This window comes from Littorina saxatilis, linkage group LG2 (genome assembly GCF_037325665.1).
Source record: "Littorina saxatilis isolate snail1 linkage group LG2, US_GU_Lsax_2.0, whole genome shotgun sequence".
NCBI lineage: Eukaryota > Metazoa > Mollusca > Gastropoda > Littorinimorpha > Littorinidae > Littorina > Littorina saxatilis.
Window position 1 is genome coordinate 79,010,176 of NC_090246.1, and position 21,844 is coordinate 79,032,019.

The 21,844-nt window shown below is 42.5% G+C and overlaps 1 protein-coding gene across 1 annotated transcript in view; it reads left to right on the forward strand.

Annotated features, from left to right (window-relative positions):
• LOC138959820 (BAI1-associated protein 3-like) overlaps positions 1 to 21,844 on the forward strand; it is a 117,741-nt gene that overhangs the window by 80,168 nt on the left and 15,729 nt on the right. The window contains exons 16-22 of the mRNA XM_070331452.1: positions 4,444 to 4,610; positions 5,112 to 5,235; positions 18,253 to 18,321; positions 19,419 to 19,493; positions 19,984 to 20,085; positions 21,134 to 21,358; positions 21,767 to 21,835. Of these exons, the coding sequence (XP_070187553.1) occupies positions 4,444 to 4,610; positions 5,112 to 5,235; positions 18,253 to 18,321; positions 19,419 to 19,493; positions 19,984 to 20,085; positions 21,134 to 21,358; positions 21,767 to 21,835 (831 nt within the window). The remainder of the gene's footprint in view (positions 1 to 4,443; positions 4,611 to 5,111; positions 5,236 to 18,252; positions 18,322 to 19,418; positions 19,494 to 19,983; positions 20,086 to 21,133; positions 21,359 to 21,766; positions 21,836 to 21,844) is intronic.

The window sequence follows — 21,844 nt, forward strand, 5'->3', positions numbered from 1 at the left end:
GCACTTTGCCCTCTGCTCATGCACTAGTTTCCAGTCTCCACCCTTCTGTCGCACGCTTCTTGTCGTGCTGATCACATTCACATTGCTAGTTTTAAACCATCTTTTTTTCTGCTTGCGCGTCTGTTTGTTTTAATTCTGCTTGCTTCAATTTGTCTTTCAAAATGGGGAACGATTCTTCTAAGAATGTTCTCATTCCCCTACTGCTTGAGAAGAGAAGACACGGAATCAGAAAAGTCGTTATTTGCCATGAATGCTATTGTGGTCATACTCCTTTGGGGAAGGAAGTAAGTCAGTGTTCAAACTTGTTTTTAAAAATCTTATATTCCTATTAATATTTAACATAGAACTTGTGTGTGTCTCGGGTTTTAATCAGCATGCAAGTAACATGTACTAACACGGAATTGTGTCTGACATTCAGACTGTAAGTAACACGTAGCGACGCAGCGTTGTGTCTGACGTTCAGACTGTAAGTAACACGTAGCGACGCAGCGTTGTGTCTGACATTCAGACTGCAAGTAACACGTAGCGACGCAGCGTTGTGTCTGACGTTCAGACTGTAAGTAACACGTAGCGACGCAGCGTTGTGTCTGACATTCAGACTCTAAGTAACACGTAGCGACGCAGCGTTGTGTCTGACATTCAGACTGTAAGTAACACGTAGCGACGCAGCGTTGTGTCTGACATTCAGACTGTAAGTAACACGTAGCGACGCAGCGTTGTGTCTGACATTCAGACTGTAAGTAACACGTAGTGACGCAGCGTTGTGTCTGACATTCAGACTGTAAGTAACACGTAGCGACGCAGCGTTGTGTCTGACATTCAGACTGTAAGTAACACGTAGCGACGCAGCGTTGTGTCTGACATTCAGACTGTAAGTAACACGTAGTGACGCAGCGTTGTGTCAGACATTACTGGTATGTAAGTAACACGTGGTGACGTAGGGTCGTGCCCGTGTTTTTTGTTTGTTTTTCGTATTAGCACTGAGTGTAATAGGACACGTTTTTGATCATTTATAATTATTCACAGAACTGGTTGTGTGTAACATCGACACCGAACGTGTGATATAGTTGTTTAAATCTTGGGCACTTCTATGTAGGCGCATATATGTCAGAAATGAATTCTCTTTCCTGCTTTTATAGGCTCCATTTTATTCCTTCTTTCCTTCCTTTTCTTTCTTGTAATAGTGGAATATTCGTTATATCGACTGATTTAACACAACAAGGGTCTTTTTCTGGGCCCTGCAAACACAGAATCAATGCAGGGGAGAGAACTGTGTTTGTGGCAGTCATCCGGGGCGATTGATTGTCTGCGTCTTTCCGCTTCTAGAGTCTCAGCAACCAATCAGAGTCTGAACCCGAGACACGTGTGCCACTTACAGGCACTGTATTGGTCACTGTAGTGTGCGTTGTATTCAATCGACACGTCGGCATGTTAAGTTTTGCCAACCTATATGCACTATATATTCTAGAGTATTGGTTATATTCAATCGACACGTCGGCATGTTAAGTTTTGCCAACTTATATGCACTATATGTCATAGAGTATTGGTTATATTCAATCGACACGTCGGCATGTTAAGTTTTGCCAACCTATGGATATGCACTATATGTCCTAGAGTATTGGTTGTATTCAATCGACACGTCGGCATGTTGAGTTTTGCCAACTTGTATGCACTATATGTCATAGAGTATTGGTTATATTCAATCGACACGTCGGCATGTTAAGTTTTGCCAACTTATATGCACTATATGTCCTAGAGTATTTGATGTATTCAATCGACACGTCGACATGTTAAGTTTAGCCAACTTATATGTCCTAGAGTATTGGTTATATTCAATCGACACGTCGGCATGTTAAGTTTTGCCAACTTATATGCACTATATATCCTAGAGTATTGGTTATATTCAATCGACACGTCGGCATGTTAAGTTTTGCCAACTTATATGCACTGTATGTCCTAGAGTATTGGGTGTATTCAATCGACACAGGGGCATGTTATGTGTTGCCACTTACATGCACTGTATGTCTTACTGTATTGTTTGAATTCAATAAAATAGTATACGTTGTTTCATCACACTCGACAATGAGTCATTCATTGTTTGTGACCAACCTAGCAACAGTGGGACGAAAACCTCGTTATGCAGAATCCACAGTAACATTCTAGTGAAAAGCCATGTTATGCAGAGTTTACAGTAACATTTCAGTGAAAAGCCATGTTACGCAGAGTTCACTGTAACCTTTCAGTGAAAAGCCATGTTATGCAGAGTTCACAGTAACATTTCAGTGAAAAACCGTGTTATGCAGATTCCACAGTCACATTTCAGTGAAAAGCCATGTTATGCAGAGTTCACAGTAGCATTACAGTGAAAAGCCATGTTATGCAGAGTTCACAGTAACATTTCAGTGAAAAGCCATGTTATGCAGAGTTCACAGGAACATTTCAGTGAAAAGCCATGTTATGCAGAGTTCACAGTAACATTTCAGTGAAAAGCCATGTTATGCAGAGTTCACAGTAACATTTCAGTGAAAAGCCATGTTATGCAGAGTTCCCAGTAACACTTCAGTGAAAAGTCATGTTATGCAGAGTTCACAGTAACATTTCGGTAAAAAGCCGTGTTATGCAGATTCCACAGTCACATTTCAGTGAAAAGAAATGTTATGCAGAGTCCAGAGTATCAAATCGGTGAAACTGATTTCACATGCAACACGATCAGACGGCCTCACAGACTGTTAGATGAGGAGAAGTTCAGCCAAGTCATTGCTGTCTGCCTGTTTTGCTTTGCTAAGCTTGGCTCTTCTCAGTTACTTTAGTTTGATCGTTTGTTATCGTTAGGGTTAGGGTTAGCGAAACCACTACCGCGCTGAACAGGCTCGTCAGTTTCACTCCGTTATGCACAAGCGGCGGACTACGGTCATTGTGAAAAAATGCAGTGCGTTCAGTTTCATTCTGTGAGTTCCACAGCTTGACTAAATGTAGTAATTTCGCCTTACGCGACTTGTTTAAGTTTACTTTGGCAGGTTCAGCTTAGCTTGGTAAGATAACGTGTAATATGTCTGTGAGTGTGGTGATGTGTGTGTAACTATTGGTGAGTGTTGCTGAGTGTGGTGATGTGTGTGTAACTATTGGTGAATGTTGCTGAGTGTGGTGATGTGTGTGTAACTATTGGTGAATGTTGCTGAGTGTGGTGATGTCACAGTGTATGTAACTATTGGTGAATGTTGCTGAGTGTGGTGATGTGTGTGTAACTATTGGTGAATGTTGCTGAGTGTGGTGATGTGTGTGTAACTATTGGTGAATGTTGCTGAGTGTGGTGATGTGTGTGTAACTATTGGTGAACGTTGCTGAGTGTGGTGATGTGTATGTAACTATTGGTGAATGTTGCTGAGTGTGGTGATGTGTGTGTAACTATTGGTGAATGTTGCTGAGTGTGGTGATGTGTGTGTAACTATTGGTGACAGGGATCGCGTTTACGCACGATTTTTGCGTATTTGACGCATTTTAAAAGTCGCTGACGCGTTTTTTTCGCCGCGCCGCGTAAGCCATACGCAAAAATATTGTAACTTTTTCTTGTCTTCACGCAGCGCTTTTGCTCTGACTTAATAATCACCCGATCCTGAAACTGACTATAGGGCTCGAGAAGTGACGACACACATGAAATCTGCGCGTCAAAACTAAAGTCCGTTTCTTTTTGCATCGAAGTATCGCAAACGAACGTAACGAGGGTATTACCAGATAATGTCTTGTCGGATAATGAAACAGACATTAGCTGCTCTCCCATCTCGCGCTTCCAAAAGGCGGAAAGTGTGTCTAGTCGTATTAGAGCGGGAAACAAACTCAGCATGGCGTGCGCGGAGTTCGACAGGAAAACTCGCCGTATTTAGGTAAGGAGTGTCTTTAAGTCTTTCGTGCGTGTTTTGTTTGTGTCTGTACGTGTTTTCGTAGTACGCAAAAATATTGGTCCGTGACGCGTTTTTTTCGTTTCGTTGCGTATGACTTACGCGTTTTTTAAAAAGCTAGCGCGATCCCTGTGGTGAATGTTGCTGAGTGTGGTGATGTGTGTGTAACTATTGGTGAATGTTGCTGAGTGTGGTGATGTGTGTGTAACTATTGGTGAATGTTGCTGAGTGTGGTGATGTGTGTGTAACTATTGGTGAATGTTGCTGAGTGTGGTGATGTGTGTGTAACTATTGGTGAATGTTGCTGAGTGTGGTGATGTGTGTGTAACTATTGGTGAACGTTGCTGAGTGGGTGAATCTGTTTGATTTTGGATGTGTAATGTTGGGGTGTTACCGAATGTGTAACACCGTATGTTACCGAGTATGTAACGCTGTACGTTACTGATCGAGTGTACCGCGCTTATGTTACTGGGTGTGTAACGGTGTATGTGAGTGTACGGGTGTGTGTTACTGAATGTAACGCTGTGTGTCGTGGTGGTGTCCCCAGCTGGGGGAAGAGGTGAACCAGGACATTGCCAGCGTCATGAAAGAACACGACTGTGACCGCGAACCTTCCGACCTCAGTGTTCCCTCCATGAACATGGGCACCACGCTGTTTGAACTCTACCTGTCGCTACAGGAGTTCTCCAACTATAGCAAGCACCTGTCTGCCAGGTAAATACAATATCAACACCTGTCTGCCAGGTAAACACTATTTCAGCACCTGTCTGCCATACTATACTAACACCTGTCTGCGAGGTAAACACTATTCCAACACCTGTCTGCCAGGTAAATACTCCAACTCATGCGAGTATGTTGGCCGTCCAAGCAGGGAGTCTGTGGTTGTAGCGTAGAATAGAGACCTGGCTAGGTGCGCGTGATCGTTCGTGCGTGTGTGTGTGTGTGTGTGTGTGTGTGTGTGTGTGTATGTGTGTGTGTGTGTATGTGTGTGTGTGTGTGTTGTACAGTACATTGTGTGTGTGTGTGTGTGTATGTGTGTGTGTGTGTATGTGTGTGTGAGTGTGTGTGTGTGTGTGTGTGTGTTGTACAGTACATTGTGTTGTGTGTGTGCGTGTGTGTGTGTGTGTGTGTGTGTGTGTGTGTGTGTTGTACAGTACATTGTGTTGTGTGTGTGTGTGTTGTACAGTACATTGTGTTGTGTGTGTGTGTACGTAGCGACCAGAAGCATGTGGGGATCAGCAAGTACTACGAGTGGTTCCAGTTCACCGTCAGTCGCTGGCTACACATCGCGCACCACAGGGCGGAGCGGCGCATCAGGAAGGCAGTGGAACTCGACAAGGTGAGGGATGTCACACATCATTAAACTGTCATATCTGTCACATCATTACACTGTCATACCTGTCACATCATTACACTGGCATACCTGTCACATCATTACACTGTCATACCTGTCACATCATTACACTGTCATACCTGTCACATCACTAATTACACTGTCATACCTGTCACATCATTACACTGTCATACCTGTCACATCATTACACTGTCATACCTGTCACATCATTACACTGTCATACCTGTCACATCATTACACTTTCATACCTGTCACATCATCACACTGTCATACCTGTCACATCATTACACTGTCATACCTGTCACATCATTACACTGTCATACATGTCACATCATTACACTGTCATACCTGTCACATCATCACACTGTCATACCTGTCACATCATTACACTGTCATACCTGTCACATCATTACACTGTCATACCTGTCACATCATTACACTGTCATACATGTCACATCATTACACTGTCATATCTGTCACATCATTACACTGTCATACCTGTCACATCATTACACTGTCATACCTGTCACATCATTACACTGTCATACCTGTCACATCATTACACTGTCATACCTGTCACATCATTACACTGTCATACCTGTCACATCATTACACTGTCATACCTGTCACATCATTACACTGTCATACCTGTCACATCATTACACTGTCATACCTGTCACATCATCACACTGTCATACCTGTCACATCATCACACTGTCATACCTGTCACATCATTACACTGTCATACCTGTCACATCATTACACTGTCATACCTGTCACATCATTACACTGTCATACCTGTCACATCATTACACTGTCATACCTGTCACATCATTACACTGTCATACCTGTCACATCATCACACTGTCATACCTGTCACATCATTACACTGTCATACCTGTCACATCATTACACTGTCATACCTGTCACATCACTAATTACACTGTCATACCTGTCACATCATCACACTGTCATACCTGTCACATCATCACACTGTCATACCTGTCACATCATTACACTGTCATACCTGTCACATCATTACACTGTCATACCTGTCACATCATTACACTGTCATACCTGTCACATCATCACACTGTCATACCTGTCACATCATTACACTGTCATACCTGTCACATCATTACACTGTCATACCTGTCACATCATTACACTGTCATACATGTCACATCATTACACTGTCATACCTGTCACATCATTACACTGTCATACCTGTCACATCATCACACTGTCATACCTGTCACATCATTACACTGTCATACATGTCACATCATTACACTGTCATACCTGTCACATCATTACACTGTCATACCTGTCACATCATTACACTGTCATACCTGTCACATCATTACACTGTCATACCTGTCACATTATTACACTGTCATACATGTCACATCATTACACTGTCATACCTGTCACATCATTACACTGTCATACATGTCACATCATTACACTGTCATACATGTCACATCATTACACTGTCTGTTGTATTTGTGGGTTTACGTACAGAGAGGCGGAGACATAGTGTTGGTTCGGCCATGCTTTAATATCAAGAACCTCAACTCTTGTCCTATTCATACGGAGTGCTGTCCCTTGGACCTTTAGCTAATAGACTCACTCTAATGGAGCTATCTCTAAATGGAACATGATATGCTTGCCTAGCAATATACATGACATCCTCTCTTTTACAAATAAAAAATACTTCTAGTCATTTTCTTCAACTTGAATGTACATCTAGATTTTGAATCTTTATCTTTTACTAAATTATGTGGGCCTTCATTTATTTTCTTTTATTTAACACTTAGAACAGAAACAAAACTTTTTAAACTTACTCCTGTGAAACTTCACTTATAAAAAATGTTCTTATTCACACATTGAACTTTCATACTGACAATTTCAGCATTCATACTGACAATGGATTTGTTACACATTCACACTCTGGTTACTATTCTATAATGTTTACCTACATCACCTAAAGATGGACAATGTTTTGCACTCCAATAAACATAATAAAATCTTCAAGACATTATCATTGTGTCTGCATGTTTATATGATGTGAATGTTGTTTTGACATGTGTTACAAACATCTTGTACATAGTCATTGTTTCAAACATTGCGTGAATGAATCTTCTGTTCATTTAGTGTCTCTGAGCAATTGAAAATAAAATCTGTCTTCAAACATTCTTTATCTCCAGCATACATTCTTATTCATATTCTGAATCTTTCTTAATCAATACTGTAAATCATAATCAATAAAAAATACAACTGAACTATTCATAACTTTCTGAAATTAAAATAGTACCATTACTCTGGTTATCATTCTCTGCTGTCTACTCTAGCATACTTTCATCATCATTACTGTCAGCTGTACCTACTCAGTTCATGTGTACTCATCACTGTATTTCTTGGGTTGTTTGACAACTCTTCCGGATCTGGTTGTTACTGCACTGTCTTTGTTTTCAACCATGTTCTTGTCATCAGTTTGTACTGGAATCTGTTCAGTTCCTATTTTCTTTTCTTTTTCTTTCTGATTTGAGTCTTTCACATTCTGATCAGTAGTTGGCATGGTAACTGTTCTGTTGGAATCACTGTCTCTGGATGCTACCTTTGTTGGTCTGAGCATTTTGCGGTTTCTTCTGTACTCTACATTCTGTTCATCTCTGACTACATAGGATCTTGGTGTAGAATGAGGAGTAACTACTTCTGCTTTCTTCCATCTGTTACCAAACTGCATCATGACTGGATCTCCTGCTCTGAGTTTTGTCAAATTGCCACTGGCTTTTCTGTCAAAGTACTCTTTCTGCTTCTTCTGACGAGCAATCAAATCTCTGTGATTCTTCTTGTTCTGCTGTTTTCCTGGTTTCAACAGTTCTGCTCTTGTTGGGAGTGTTGTTTTCAGTTTTCTGCCTAGAAACAATTCTGCAGGTGATTTTCCTGCGTCTAATGGTGTGTTTCTGTAGTCTAGGAGTGATCTGTAAGGATCTTTGGATTTTTTCATCAGATTCTTCACTGTTTGGACCATTCTTTCTGCTTGACCGTTACCTTGAGGGTGGTAAGGGCTTGTGGTGGTATGTTTGATTTCATACTCTTTCATGAACTCTGCGAATTCAGCACTTGCAAACTGTGGTCCGTTGTCTGTGATCAACTCATCTACTATTCCAAATCTTGCAAACTGACTTTTCATGTGGCCAATGACTGTTTTGGTGTTGAGACTGTTCAGTGTAATGACTTCTGGCCATTTGGAGTAGTAATCTACTATTATCAAATAGTGTGTCTTGTTCAGCTCGAACAAATCTGCTGCGATCTTTGCCCATGGTCTATCTGGAATGTCCATTGGTATCATTGGTTCTTTGGGGTTAGCTCTGGAGTTTTCTGCGCAAACTCTACATGCTGTGACCATGTCTTCAATCTGTGACGACATACCTATCCAGAATACCAATTCTCTGGCCATGCTCTTGCATTTCACTATGCCTAAATGTGATGAATGAATTCTTTGCAGCTGATCTACTTGAAGCTTCTTGGGAATGACTAATCTGAGCCCTCTGAAAATCAGACCGTCTGTGTATGTAAGCTCATCTCGGAATGACCAATAAGCTCTAACTGATTCTGGGACATCTCTTCTGTTCTCTGGGAAACCCTTCAAGATGACTTTTTTGAGTTCTGTCAGTTCTACGTCATTTGCTGTTTCTCTCTGAAATTCTGCATATTTCTCATCTGAGATGGGCAAGTGTGACCTTGGGTTGATAGCATTGATTTCTTTCTCTGGAATCAACTGTTCTTTTGTTTCTGGGAGGTACGATCTGCTGAGCGTATCTGCGACGTACATTTCTTTCCCGGGTTTGTACTTCACCTTGAGGTCATACTTCTGTAGCTGCAACATGAATCTCTGCAGACGAACAGGTGCTTTGTGTAGTGGTTTTGTAAAGATGGACTGCAATGGTTTGTGATCAGTCTCTACTTCTACTGTTCTACCATACACGTATGTGTGAAATTTCTCACATCCGTACACTACTGCAAGTGTTTCCTTCTCTATCTGCGCATAGTTCTGTTGTGTCTTTGTCAGTGCCCTTGACCCGTACGCGATCGGCTGACCTTCCTGCATGAGGCAACAACCTAATCCTGTGGATGACGCATCAACTGATAGTGTCAGAGGTTTTGCTGGGTCATAGTACCTCAGTACTGGTGCTTCCGTCACTAGCTTCTTCAGCTTCTTGAAACTCTCTTCCTCTTCCTTTGTCCACTTCCACACTGCATCTTTCTCTGTCAGTTTTCTGAGTGGTTTGCTCACATCTGCCAAGTTGGGTAAGAACTTTCCTAAGTACTGAATGAACCCTAGGAACGTCATCAGTTCTTTCTTGTTTTGAGGACTGCTCATCTTCTGAACTGCTCTTATCTTCTCTGGATCTGCTTTCAGACCTTCACCTGACAGTATGTGCCCTACATACGAGATTTCTGACTTGTGAAACTCGCACTTTGAGTCGTTGAACGTGAGACCGTACGACTTTGCTTTCTCCATGACTTTCTTCAGTCGTTTGTCATGCTCTTTCGTGTTGGATCCCGACACGACAACATCATCCATGACAGCTTCTGCGCCTTCTATGTCTTCTACCATCTGAGACATGACTCTCTGAAATATTTCACTAGCTGAAACTATTCCAAAAGGTAACCTGAGAAATCTATATCTCCCCCATGGTGTGTTGAATGTACACAGCTTGGAACTCTCTTCGTCCAACTTGAGCTGCCAATAACCAGATGTTGCATCTAGTTTAGAGAAAACCTTTGCTCCTGGCATGTTCTGAACAACTTCTTCTATCGTCTTCATTGGATAGTGTTCTCTCTTGATAGCTTTGTTCAGATCTCGTGGATCAATGCAGATTCTTGTTTTCTTTGGCGTTTCTACCACTACCATACTGTTCACCCAGTCAGTAGGTTCTTCTTGTCTTGTGATAACACCTTCTTTTTCCATACGTTTCAGTTCACTTTTAACTTTCTTGTGTAGCGCAACTGGTATCTTTCTGGGTGGGTGTACTACTGGCTGTACATCTGGGTCAACTTTGAGATGAACCTCTCCTGGGAGACAACCTAAACCTTCAAAAGAATCTGGGTATTCTCCTTTAACATCTAGCTGAGGGTGATCTCCTTTAATCTCTTGCGTCATGCTTGACTGCACTGTGTCTACTCTCTGGATCAGTCCTAATCTCTGACAAGCTTCCAGACCAAGTATCGCTGTACTATCCATCTCTGTGACATAGAATTTCACTTCATGCTCTTCTTTCTTGAACTTGCATGTCAGTTTCGTCGAACCTAGTGTCTTGATGTTATGGCCTGAATATGACGTAAGCTTGACCTTTGACTTCTCCAGTTTCTTTCCTTTGAAAGATTTGAACGTTTTCTCAGAAATGACATTGCATTTTGCTCCAGTATCTAACTGAAAATTGACTGTTTTCTCTTCTACTTCCAGTTTCTGAAACCATCCGGAATCCACTGTATTCATTTCTGCAGTGCCGATTGTACCTAACGAGTACGCTTGCACTTCATCCTCTGTGTCGCTACTGTCACTATCGTCTAGTGTGTGTACTTTGTTTCTTCTCTTTGAGCTGTGTGTTTGCTCTGTTCTGGCCCTACACATGCTCGCAAAGTGGTTTGGTTTCATGCATTTTCTGCATTCTTTTCCTATCGCAGGACATTGCGCATCTTGTGTGTGCTTCATGCCACACCTACCGCATTTCTTCTGTGCCGTAGCTCTGTGTTCGCTAGGTGCATGTGTACCTTTGTTCTTGTCGCTGCTGCGTGACGTCTTTTGTGCATTCGTTCTCTCTCTATGCCTAACTGCATGAACGGCTGCTTCAGCTGACAAATTCATTTCTTTCAGCTGTTTCACTGACATTTCATCCACTCTGGCTATCTCAATAGCTTTCTCTAGAGTCAGATCTTTCCCAATATCAATGAGTTTCTCACGCACTTTGTCTGATTTTGTTCCGAACACTATTCTGTCTCTCACTACCTCATCTTCTTTGTCTCCGTACTCGCACTCTTTCACAAGCAATTTCAGTTCTGTTACAAACTGTTCACACGTTTCATCTGGTGCCTGTACCTTGCTGTGAAATTTGTACCTTGCAAAGATTGGGTTTGATTTGGGCTGAACGTAGGCTTTGAAACCATCGTAGTAGTTCTGCAACTTTTTCTGCTGCTCATCACTCAATGTCCAGGTTGAGAAGATTTTCCTACCCTTCTCTCCAACCCATAACATTAGATAGGAACATTTTTCTTCTTCTGACTTGGCTTTCAGTGGTCCCTTGAACATGAAAGACACGTGATCTTTGAAAGAATTCCATTCCCCCACTAGATCTCTTGCTTCCCAATTGAATCTTGGATAGCTACCAGTTCCCTCCATAGTCTAATATTATGCTTGAGTGACTTATCTTTCAGTCCAAACGTTCTTGACAAGCTCCACTTCTGGTCACCATGTTGTATTTGTGGGTTTACGTACAGAGAGGCGGAGACATAGTGTTGGTTCGGCCATGCTTTAATATCAAGAACCTCAACTCTTGTCCTATTCATACGGAGTGCTGTCCCTTGGACCTTTAGCTAATAGACTCACTCTAATGGAGCTATCTCTAAATGGAACATGATATGCTTGCCTAGCAATATACATGACACTGTCATACATGTCACATCATTACACTGTCATACCTGTCACATCATTACACAGTCATACATGTCCATTCTCAGTCACATAAGAGCACTTTAATTTCCATTCTCGTTATTGCACGGAGGTTGACATTTGTGTCCAGGCACCAAATGGCTTCACGTACTCGGCAAAACACAATGTATCCATTGAACATTGGATTTCCCTTCTTTGAGCCATGTGACGTCAGAGGCCGACAAAACTTCATATTTAGGCGGCCAGCCGAGACTTTAAAATAGTGCATGTTTGTGTCCGTTCAGTGGTTAAAAACTAAAAGGAATTCTAACCAGAATCGATCGATACATACATTTTATCATAACTTGGTGCAGGTGACTTGTATAATGGTGACAGTCCATTTCAAAATCAGTCTTAAGTCGGAATTTATATGATTTGAGTTAGTTATTATTTTGACATTGTGAATCCGATGGGCTAAAACCAGAACCAATTACCTCAAAATAACCTGTTTTGCAACTTTATAGTTATTTGACTGATGGTAACATGATTCTCACTTTCTGTAAAGGATTATTGAAAATCTTGCATAATTGCGTATTTATAAGTCATAATTTGTTCTGGCTCCAAGCATTTCTCCTGCTCATCTTGGAAGCAGAACCCTCTAACTCCATCCAGGTTGGAAGCAGAACGTGCTAAGTTCAGTTTAGTCTGTTCTGCTACTGAGGCCTGTGGGGAAAGGGGAGTGTTTCACTGCGAGCCAGATGCAGCCATCGTCACCTGACCTCTTCTGCTTGCTGTGTCACAGTCACTTTTCCTGTTTTCAGCGCAGCCAGATAAGCGCACTTTAGCGATAGTGGTATCTGGTCTTGACCCTTTCTGTGTGGTGTAGGATTTCCTCCAGCACACAGAATAGTGTAACTAGCAGTAGTAGAGTCTGCTGTCGACAGAAAAAGGAATTTGATAGACTGTGGGAACTAAAACAGGTCAGTGACACCTGTCAAGTGTCAGTATCCGAATTCCTGACTCCGGATGTACAGGGTTTAAACACAATTAACTTTCCTGTGATAAAGAGTGAATGAAGAATGAATTGGGAAAGATGCAGTCCCTTGATATTGAGGGAGGAGGGTGGTAATACGGGGGTTGGGGCCGGGGAGGGGGGTTGGTGGTAAAGTGGGGTGGGGTGGGGGGGGGGGGTGTGCTTAACTGACAAAAGGATGGTCCACTTTCTGAAAACACTTGAACAGAGAACAGCTCTCTGCCATTTTTACATCTGCTGCACAGTCAATTTGGCTGTTGCTCGAGTCAGGACACAGATTCAAGTGAGTATCTTCATGTATTATGTTTTTCCCCCATTTGAACAGACCATAAAAGCTGAAATTCAGATTCCTTTTTTAAATATATAGGGGATTAACCTTCTGATTCAGTCTAAATCCTGTATCTGCAAACTGATTCCTAGCTTTTTGTGTTTTGTTTTCCTAATTGTAAAACACAGGCAGGTAAATGTGTTTGTTTCAGCGTGAATGTTCTTGCGCGAGTGTGTGTTTGTTTGTGTCAGTGTGTGTTTGTGTGTGACGGTGTGTGCATGTGCTCATGCCTTAATGTTGTAGTGTATCCATGCAGCTCTTTAGTGTTTGTTAAAAAATTAAAAAAATGTAAGTGAGTGTTTACAGTATTTGTGTATGCTTGTAAAGATGGATAGATGAATGATTTGGTTGATGGATTTTGTCAGTTTAATTGACTCTAATATATTTTGTTATTCGACAGAGGTTATCACAATGTCAAACTGATGAGCATGAGTGGTCAGAATGTAATCAAGTACTAATGTTTCATTTGTTTGTGTGAATAGAAACACGAAAACTATCCAAAGTTTTAACGCAGAAGCGATAATACGGAGGCAATTACCTTTTTTTTTAATTATCGGTTAATAATTTTAAAATAGAAGTACATGTAGTAATTGCCTGTTCAAAGGAGATAACATTCATAGTATCCATGTCTTTTGCAGACGCTGTTTGAAAGGAGATGAATCAGGCCGTCCAGGCAAGTAAGAAGCACCATGCATTTCAGGAGACTGTCCTTCGGATTCACGGATTACGGTTGCATAATCTCCTTTCTGCCAATGCTAAAAGTGAAACCTGATGACCTTGATGCGTATCCATTGGCAAAATCTACCCCAAAATATGACGATTGTGCTGTTTCTTCAATCGAAGATCCTTTTGAGAACATGGTGAATGGGGGATATCCTCCTGTTCGAGTCATGCATCAACTCCAATACTTGCTGATTGTGATTCCACCCCTCAAAAATGAATCAAGCTACCCAACTCCTGTACATCTTTCTCCTGTGTGTGCTTCCACAGTTTCTGTTACCCCGTAGGTGTATTCACATCAGCTTGTAGTATATATGTCAGACACTGCTCCTTAAGGTGTAACTACCACAGCATCTCTTCCATCTGTTTATGGAACCCCAACAAAGAAAATTCTGTCATCGATGAAGGAAGCATCCTATGTGACACCTCATGAGAAGAAGTTCAGCCGAACTTAAAGACTCTGCAACCCGGGACTACGGGAAAAGGTGTGTTCGAAAAGCGAAGACACTCAGAGATGAATTTTACACAGGAATAACTGGTCAAACGGCTAAGACAAAAGCAGTACAGGAGGTCGACTGTTAAAAGTGCAAAATGTGTATGATTTATTTCGACCTTTCTGCACAACATTTTTGTGAAGAGGAAAGTACAACAAAAGGTAAGAATGCCTATTTGTTTTCTTGATAATGAACAGAGCATGCAGTCAGGATCTAAAGCTCGTGATTTTGTTACCATTTGCATTGTGTGGTTAAAATGCGCCTTCAGCCTTGTGTTTATTTGTTTGTTTGCTTGCTTGTTTGTTGCTTTGTTCGTTTGGTTTGTTGTTAGTGTTATTGGGTTTGTAGTTTTTGTGCGTAACGCAAAACGATATGAGCTGATACAACATAAGATTACCGTTGGGATTTCTTGAAAAACACAATAAAAAAAAAAGTGTAATGATTTCAGAGAGAGTTTTGTGTGTGTGTTGTGGTTTTTTTTCGCTATGAAAAGTACCGGCAATTTAATTTTTATTTATGCGTGTTGCCACACAATGAATGAATACATGAGTCCTTGATGATATTTTTGCAAGTGACTTGACATGTGTTTGTTTATGACGGTAATAAACTTTGAAAAACGATTTGAACTAATGTACAGTATAAGCTTTGCTTGGAAGCAGAACATGCTATGTGTGAGGAGGCTGCTTCTGACTGCTGTAGCACAGGCCACAGTGGGGTCTGTGTGGAAGTCAGAAGCAGCTATGGTGCACTGGGCTTTTCTAGCTCCAGAACTGAAAAAAGAGCAGGAGTGTATTCTGGAAGCAGAACAAATTATACCTTTTTTGCATATGAAAAAGTTGTTCAATTAAATTGATTACTAGTGTGCATAACCAGTGTTTCCTCTAAGTCAAGTGTGTAAAATATGAGGGCTACAATCCTGTGTTTACTATTTTTTATAAGGGGTTGAAATCTTCAAGTGGCCATTTCTCAAAATGGTGGAAATCCAGTTAGATGGTTCTGGTTTTAACCCATCGAATCTTTCCTGGATGTTTAAAAAGAAATTAAAGCTCTAGGTCAATAAATAACGATATTACGGCCATTTTTATGAAAGAAGTTGACCGGCGGCCATTTTGAGAAATCGGGCTTGAAAGTTTTGGAAAGCACCAGCTTTACATTTTCCTTAGCAACGGGGGTTGAAAATTAACCTAACCCTTCCACATTTTGCACAAGTGTACTTTGATCTTTCATGCATCCTTTAAATCCAAAACGAGGGGTTAAAAGAACAATTATCACCATTTTTGAAGGCTTTGTTTACATCATACATGTGGAGGAAGGTCAAATACATGTCATACACATCAGCAAACATTTTCACTGTCATTATCAGGATTAAAGAGGTTACATGCATCACACCCACGTTTTTGTCCATTTAAAGAATAGTTTGACAAACACTTGAACAAAATCAACTTACTTGTATCGGTCACTTTGTTGGCATCGAATAGGAATACGTACAGATCAGAATGTAGATCCCAAACACAGGAACTCCTCCACTGTGACAGTCTGTTCACCACAAAAGCTCTTGCACATCAATGTTGACACCACCTCCAACCTCACCTTTATACATGTCTTGCACTGAGAGCTGTAGAGCTACAATCTCCTCCGGATCAAACTGGGTGATACATCCACGACAAGTATTTCCGGGTGCAGCGTCAGGAACTTTAATTCCATTGGCTTTGCAGCAACGAAGGCGAGTTCTCTCGAGCACATCACAGCCCTGTTGCAATTAAGGAACTGCAGCATGCACCTCCATCACATCTCCTCCACCACTCGCCTCAACTACATGTGTTCTTGCAGTTGATGCAGTGCCATTAGAAACGCCAACGGGGTTTTCGACACTGACGAGGGGACGGTCTGTCTCCTCTTCGTCCGCATATTCAGCATCAGCGTCACATATCTCGGCGTCAGATGCATCAGAATCGGAGTCACTGAATCCAGCAACGTCTTCGGCAAAGAAATCCGACAACAAATCTCGGAGTTCGTGGTTATTTTCAAGCGAATCGCAGTTGAGAAGCGCTGTCAATCGGTGTAGGGGAAGGGCTCCTAATATGGACCGTCTCCTAATATGGACCACCTCCTGTTCTGACAAACTAACGGCGCTAGAGCGCTCACATTTTTTAATTGGCTGTATTCACCCTCTCTGGACAACTTGCACATGTCAAAAGAGTTGCAGAAACACAAACCTGAAAACCGTTAGGCTTTTTCTCTTTTTTTCACTTTTGGCATGGTTCACTCTAAATTTGCCGCCTAAAACTGACTCCTTTCTGTCCACAGCCAACGCTTTTATAACACAAAAATTGCTTTATATGACAGCTAAGACCGTATTTGTTACAATTTAGCAGTCTTGACCCCAAGTTTCTCCTGCAAACAAAAAATAATAGCAAAATCTCAAAGTATGTGTGAGTCCCCTAATATGGACCACCTTCAACAAATCGAAGAAAATAAAAGCTAAAGCCTATTTTCATTAATTCATTAAGAAGCTTGCTGGAAATAACCCATAACTCGCCCTCGAGATTTAAAAAAAATATAACAAACAGTTTTCTTTTCGTAGAAGTTGATAATTTCACTTAATTTCACTCTGTTTTTGATAAGCTTCGTTAGTTTCCTGGTGTGCTTCAAATAATGCTCTCATCAACCCGAAACAGCTAAATCTAAAGCATATTATTTTGAATTAGTCTGACTTGCACACTAAGTTGTATCATGTTACTTTGAAGTATAGGGGGATTTTTACAGTGATTCGTGAAGGCCACTTCACTGGTCCATATTAGGCGCCCAGGCTCCTAATATGGACCCTTTGTGATTTTTTTCTGTATTTAATTTTTACTGAATATCTATCAAAGCTATTTCACTCTAATTAGGCCTAACGGTTAACCTAAGAGAGAAGGACTACCAAACACAAAATGAAACTTCTTCGCAAGAAAACAAGCAAGTTATCAGCATGAAACAAAACGTGGTCCATATTAGGAGCCCTTCCCCTACGTCAGCCATGGGTTTGCTTTCGTATAGCGATAGGAAATGATACAGTGTTACTTCCCCTGGGCTGATTTGACCAATGAGGAGGCCGTTGCTAGCCCTTTTTTGAAGGCAGACAAGCTGATTGGTTAAATCTTAAAGTTTGTTTAAGTCACGATTTCCTTATTTGGAGGAAGTGGGCAGGTATTTTTAACCACAGAAATACACCGCGGGAAAGCTGATGCAATGAGCTTTCCGACAGTACCAAACATAGTGGGGTTCTGTAAAAAATACACTAAGTAAACTATCGGTCAAAGTGAGGCATTTTGATGTTATGCTTGACTTTTTTGATGAATGTATTGCGCATTTAAATCGAATAATTTAACTATTTAGCGATTGATTTTGGCATATTTGTTTGGTTGTCATGATAATTTGGGGTCTACAGAACACGTTTCTGCAAAAAAGTGAATTTCACCCAGATAGACCCCCAGTGCCTTTTCCTCACGCTATCTCGCTTTCGCCTGCTGCGACTTAATTAAGACTGGTTTTGTGGTGGAACGTCAATTTATTGGTGGTCTGCTGCAGGTGACTTGTATAATGATTGTCTGCTGCAGGTGACTTGTATAATGATTGTCTGCTGCAGGTGACTTGTATAATGATTGTCTGCTGCAGGTGACTTGTATAATGATTGTCTGCTGCAGGTGACTTGTATAATGATTGCTGTAGGTGGCTTGTATAATGATTGTCTGCTGCAGGTGGCTTGTATAATGGTTGTCTGCTGCAGGTGGCCAGTGCTACTGCCTCGGTCAAGTTCAGTACCTCTGCAGTTGACGTCTGCTGCTGTTTCACTCAGGTAAAGTTGTTTGGCTCCGTCTGTTTGTATGTCTGTCTGTCTGGTTGTCTGTCTCACTGTCTGTCTGTCTGTCTGTCTGTCTGTCTGTCTGTCCGAAAGTAACATTCTTGTGAGTGAGTGCAATTATTTTGCAATATTTCAATCACCATCATCATCACCATCATCATCATCATCATCATCATCATCATCATAAAAGCCATCTTTATGATCATCATCATCATCATCATCATCATCACCATCATCACCATCATGAGTGTTGGTGAAAGCCTGCGTTGTTGTTCGCCCTTCGTTGTCGAAGATGGCGGCAGACTCATGGCAAGCTCGGATGCCTTATCTAATGGGTCCGGGGGATGAGTCTGGACCACACACACACGCACGCATGCAAACACGCACGCACGCACGCACGCACGCACGCACGCACGCACGCACATACACACACACACACACACACACACACACACACACACACACACATTTAGGGCACTTATGGGAAGGTTGAGCTGCTGAGGTATTGGCAGCGGAATGTACGCTATTGCTGTGCAACAACAGTTGTCTTGTCTTCAGCGGTCTGGGCACCAGGAGTCAGACTGTGCTGAGTCTTGTCTTCAGCGGTCTGGGCACCAGGAGTCAGACTGTGCTGAGTCTTGTCTTCAGCGGTCTGGGCACTAGGAGTCAGAATGTGCTGAGTCTTGTCTTCAGCGGTCTGGGCACTAGGAGTCAGACTGTGCTGAGTCTTGTCTTCAGCGGTCTGGGCACTAGGAGTCAGAATGTGCTGAGTCTTGTCTTCAGCGGTCTGGGCACCAGGAGTCAGACTGTGCTGAGTCTTGTCTTCCGCGGTCTGGGCACCAAGAGTCAGACTCAGCTGAGTCTTGTCTTCAGCGGTCTGGGCACTAGGAGTAAGACTGAGCCCATTGATTCTGTTCTGGGCGAGCTGCTCCCAGGCGTCGCGCTGAATGTCGAAGTCTTTCAGTTGGGTTTTAGACTGTCCTTGGACCTTTCCTTTTACCCTCAAACATTGATGGTATAGTGTATTATGGTGTGTCGAGATGACGGCGTGATTACCAGTGATAACAAGTACACGTGTGTGGTGTTTTCAGATGACGGAGTTCTGGAAGCAGCTGGCATGGCCGGACAAGGAGGGAGCGCTTCCCTTTGTCTACAGGATGGTGGAGGTGGGTCCCCGTGTGTGTGTGTGTGTGTGTGTGTGTGTGTGTGTGTGTGTGTGTGTGTGTGTGTGTGTGTGTGTGTCTGTTTCTCTCTGTGTGTGTGTGTGTGTGTGTGTGTGTGTGTGTGTGTGTGTGTGTGTGTGTCTGTGTCTGTGTGTGTCTGTGTCTGCGTGTGTGTGTATCTCTGTGTGTGTGTATCTCTGTGTGTGTGTATCTGTGTGTGTGTATCTGTGTGTGTGCATGTGTGTGTGTGTGTGTGTGTGTGTGTATGTGTGGCTTTGTGTGTGTGTGTGTGTGTATGTGTGTGTCTGTGTATGTGTGTGTATGTGTGTGTCTGTGTCTGGGTGGCTTTGTGTGTGTGTGTGTGTGTGTGTGTGTGTGTGTGTGTGTGTCAGTGTGTATGTGTTTGTGTTGACATATGTATGTGTGCAGACGTTGTGTAACTGTGTCGTGTGTGTGCAGACTGTGTGTAGTGTTGACACGTGTATGTGTGCAGACGTTGTGTAACTGTGCCAAGCTGTATGCTGACCTGGTTCACACCAAGCTGATGGAGAAAGGTTACTATGACGACGAGGGGCAGTTTGACGTCACAGAAGAGGTCAGTTGTATAACGGCTTCAGACAAACAGCTGGTGTTGGTGTGCTGGCATGCCTGTGATTACCAGGCCATAACTGTGCACTCAGGTGTTTTTTTCTGTGTTTGTATGTTTTCACCACGCAAGCGTCTGAAGAGATAAAAAGAAACGACACTGTTCCAGTTTATGAATGGCTATGAAATGTGCCAAAGAAAAGCCTGTTTGTGAGACCCATGCAGTAGTCTGAGTAGTGTGAGGCGGTGTTACCTGTCTTGTTACATCACAGGCTCTTTCGTGTTGTTGCAGCCTGCATCGATAGTCATGTGATCCTAGTGTTGCCATGGTTACAGTAGTGCATCACGATCAACAACATCGAGCAGGTGCTGCGGTCGGTCAAGCCGTTACCCAGCCTACATCAATAGTCATGTGATCCTAGTGTTGTCATGGTTACAGCTGTGCATCACGATCAACAACACGAGCAGGTGCTGCGGTCGGTCAAGCCGTTACCCAGCCAGTTCATCAATAGTTATGTGATCCTAGTGTTGTCATGGTTATAGCTGTGCATCACGATCAACAATATAGTCCAGGTGCGGAGATCCGTCAAGCCGTTACCCAGCCTACATCAATAGTCATGTGATCCTATTGTTGTCATGGTTACAGCTGTGCATCACGATCAACAACATAGAGCAGGTGCGGAGATCCGTCAAGCCGTTACCCAGCCTGCATCAATAGTCATGTTATTCTATTGTTATCATGGTTACAGCTGTGCATCACGATCAACAACATAGAGCAGGTGCGGAGATCCGTCAAGCCGTTACCCAGCCTACATCAATAGTCATGTGATCCTATTGTTGTCATGGTTACAGCTGTGCATCACGATCAACAACATAGAGCAGGTGCGGAGATCCGTCAAGCCGTTACCCAGCCTGCATCAATAGTCATGTTATTCTATTGTTGTCATGGTTACAGCTGTGCATCACGATCAACAACATAGAGCAGGTGCGGAGATCCGTCAAGCCGTTACCCAGCCTGCATCAATAGTCATGTTATTCTATTGTTATCATGGTTACAGCTGTGCATCACGATCAACAACATAGAGCAGGTGCGGAGGTCCGTCAAGCCGTTACCCTGCCTGCTGGAGGTGGGGGACGTGGAACAGGCGCTGGGTGTGGCCTCCGCCCTGGCCGCTGACTCCCCCCACCACTCCCCCCACTACTCCCTCCACTCTCTCGTCAAGGCGGCTGACCACGACATGGTGGCGAAGATACGTCAGGTCGTCGACAGGGTCGCCGATAAGGTCAGCAGTTTGGTTGTTGGTTTTGTGTGTGTGTTTTTTAGTAAGCTTTTGTCTAAAATATGATGGCTCGCAACTGGAGGTTAGACTTTAACTGTTTTTGAAGAAGACTCTTTCAAAAGAATCTTTTTTATTCCCATTATTCACGTGCTAAAGCCTTACAATTATTTTAAATAATATACGAGCGTAGTAACAAAAGTCTAAAAGTAAAACTACTTTTCGCACTCTTCATTGCATTACTCAATTTACTATTCTCACCTGTTTTTTGTTTGTATATAATGTGAATCTATCCAACTTCACTTCATCTTGCAACCGCCCCCCCCCCCCCCCCTTCCCCCCTCCTTTCCCACCCTTTTAAATTGGTAATCCTTAGTGTGAGGATAAAGACTGTACTCAGGGTTATGGTTACAGATGCGACCAGACATCAAGAAAGACGTGTTTCACCTCAACTGGGCACCAGAGAGTCTTGTTGCCGCGGAGGTGAGAGAG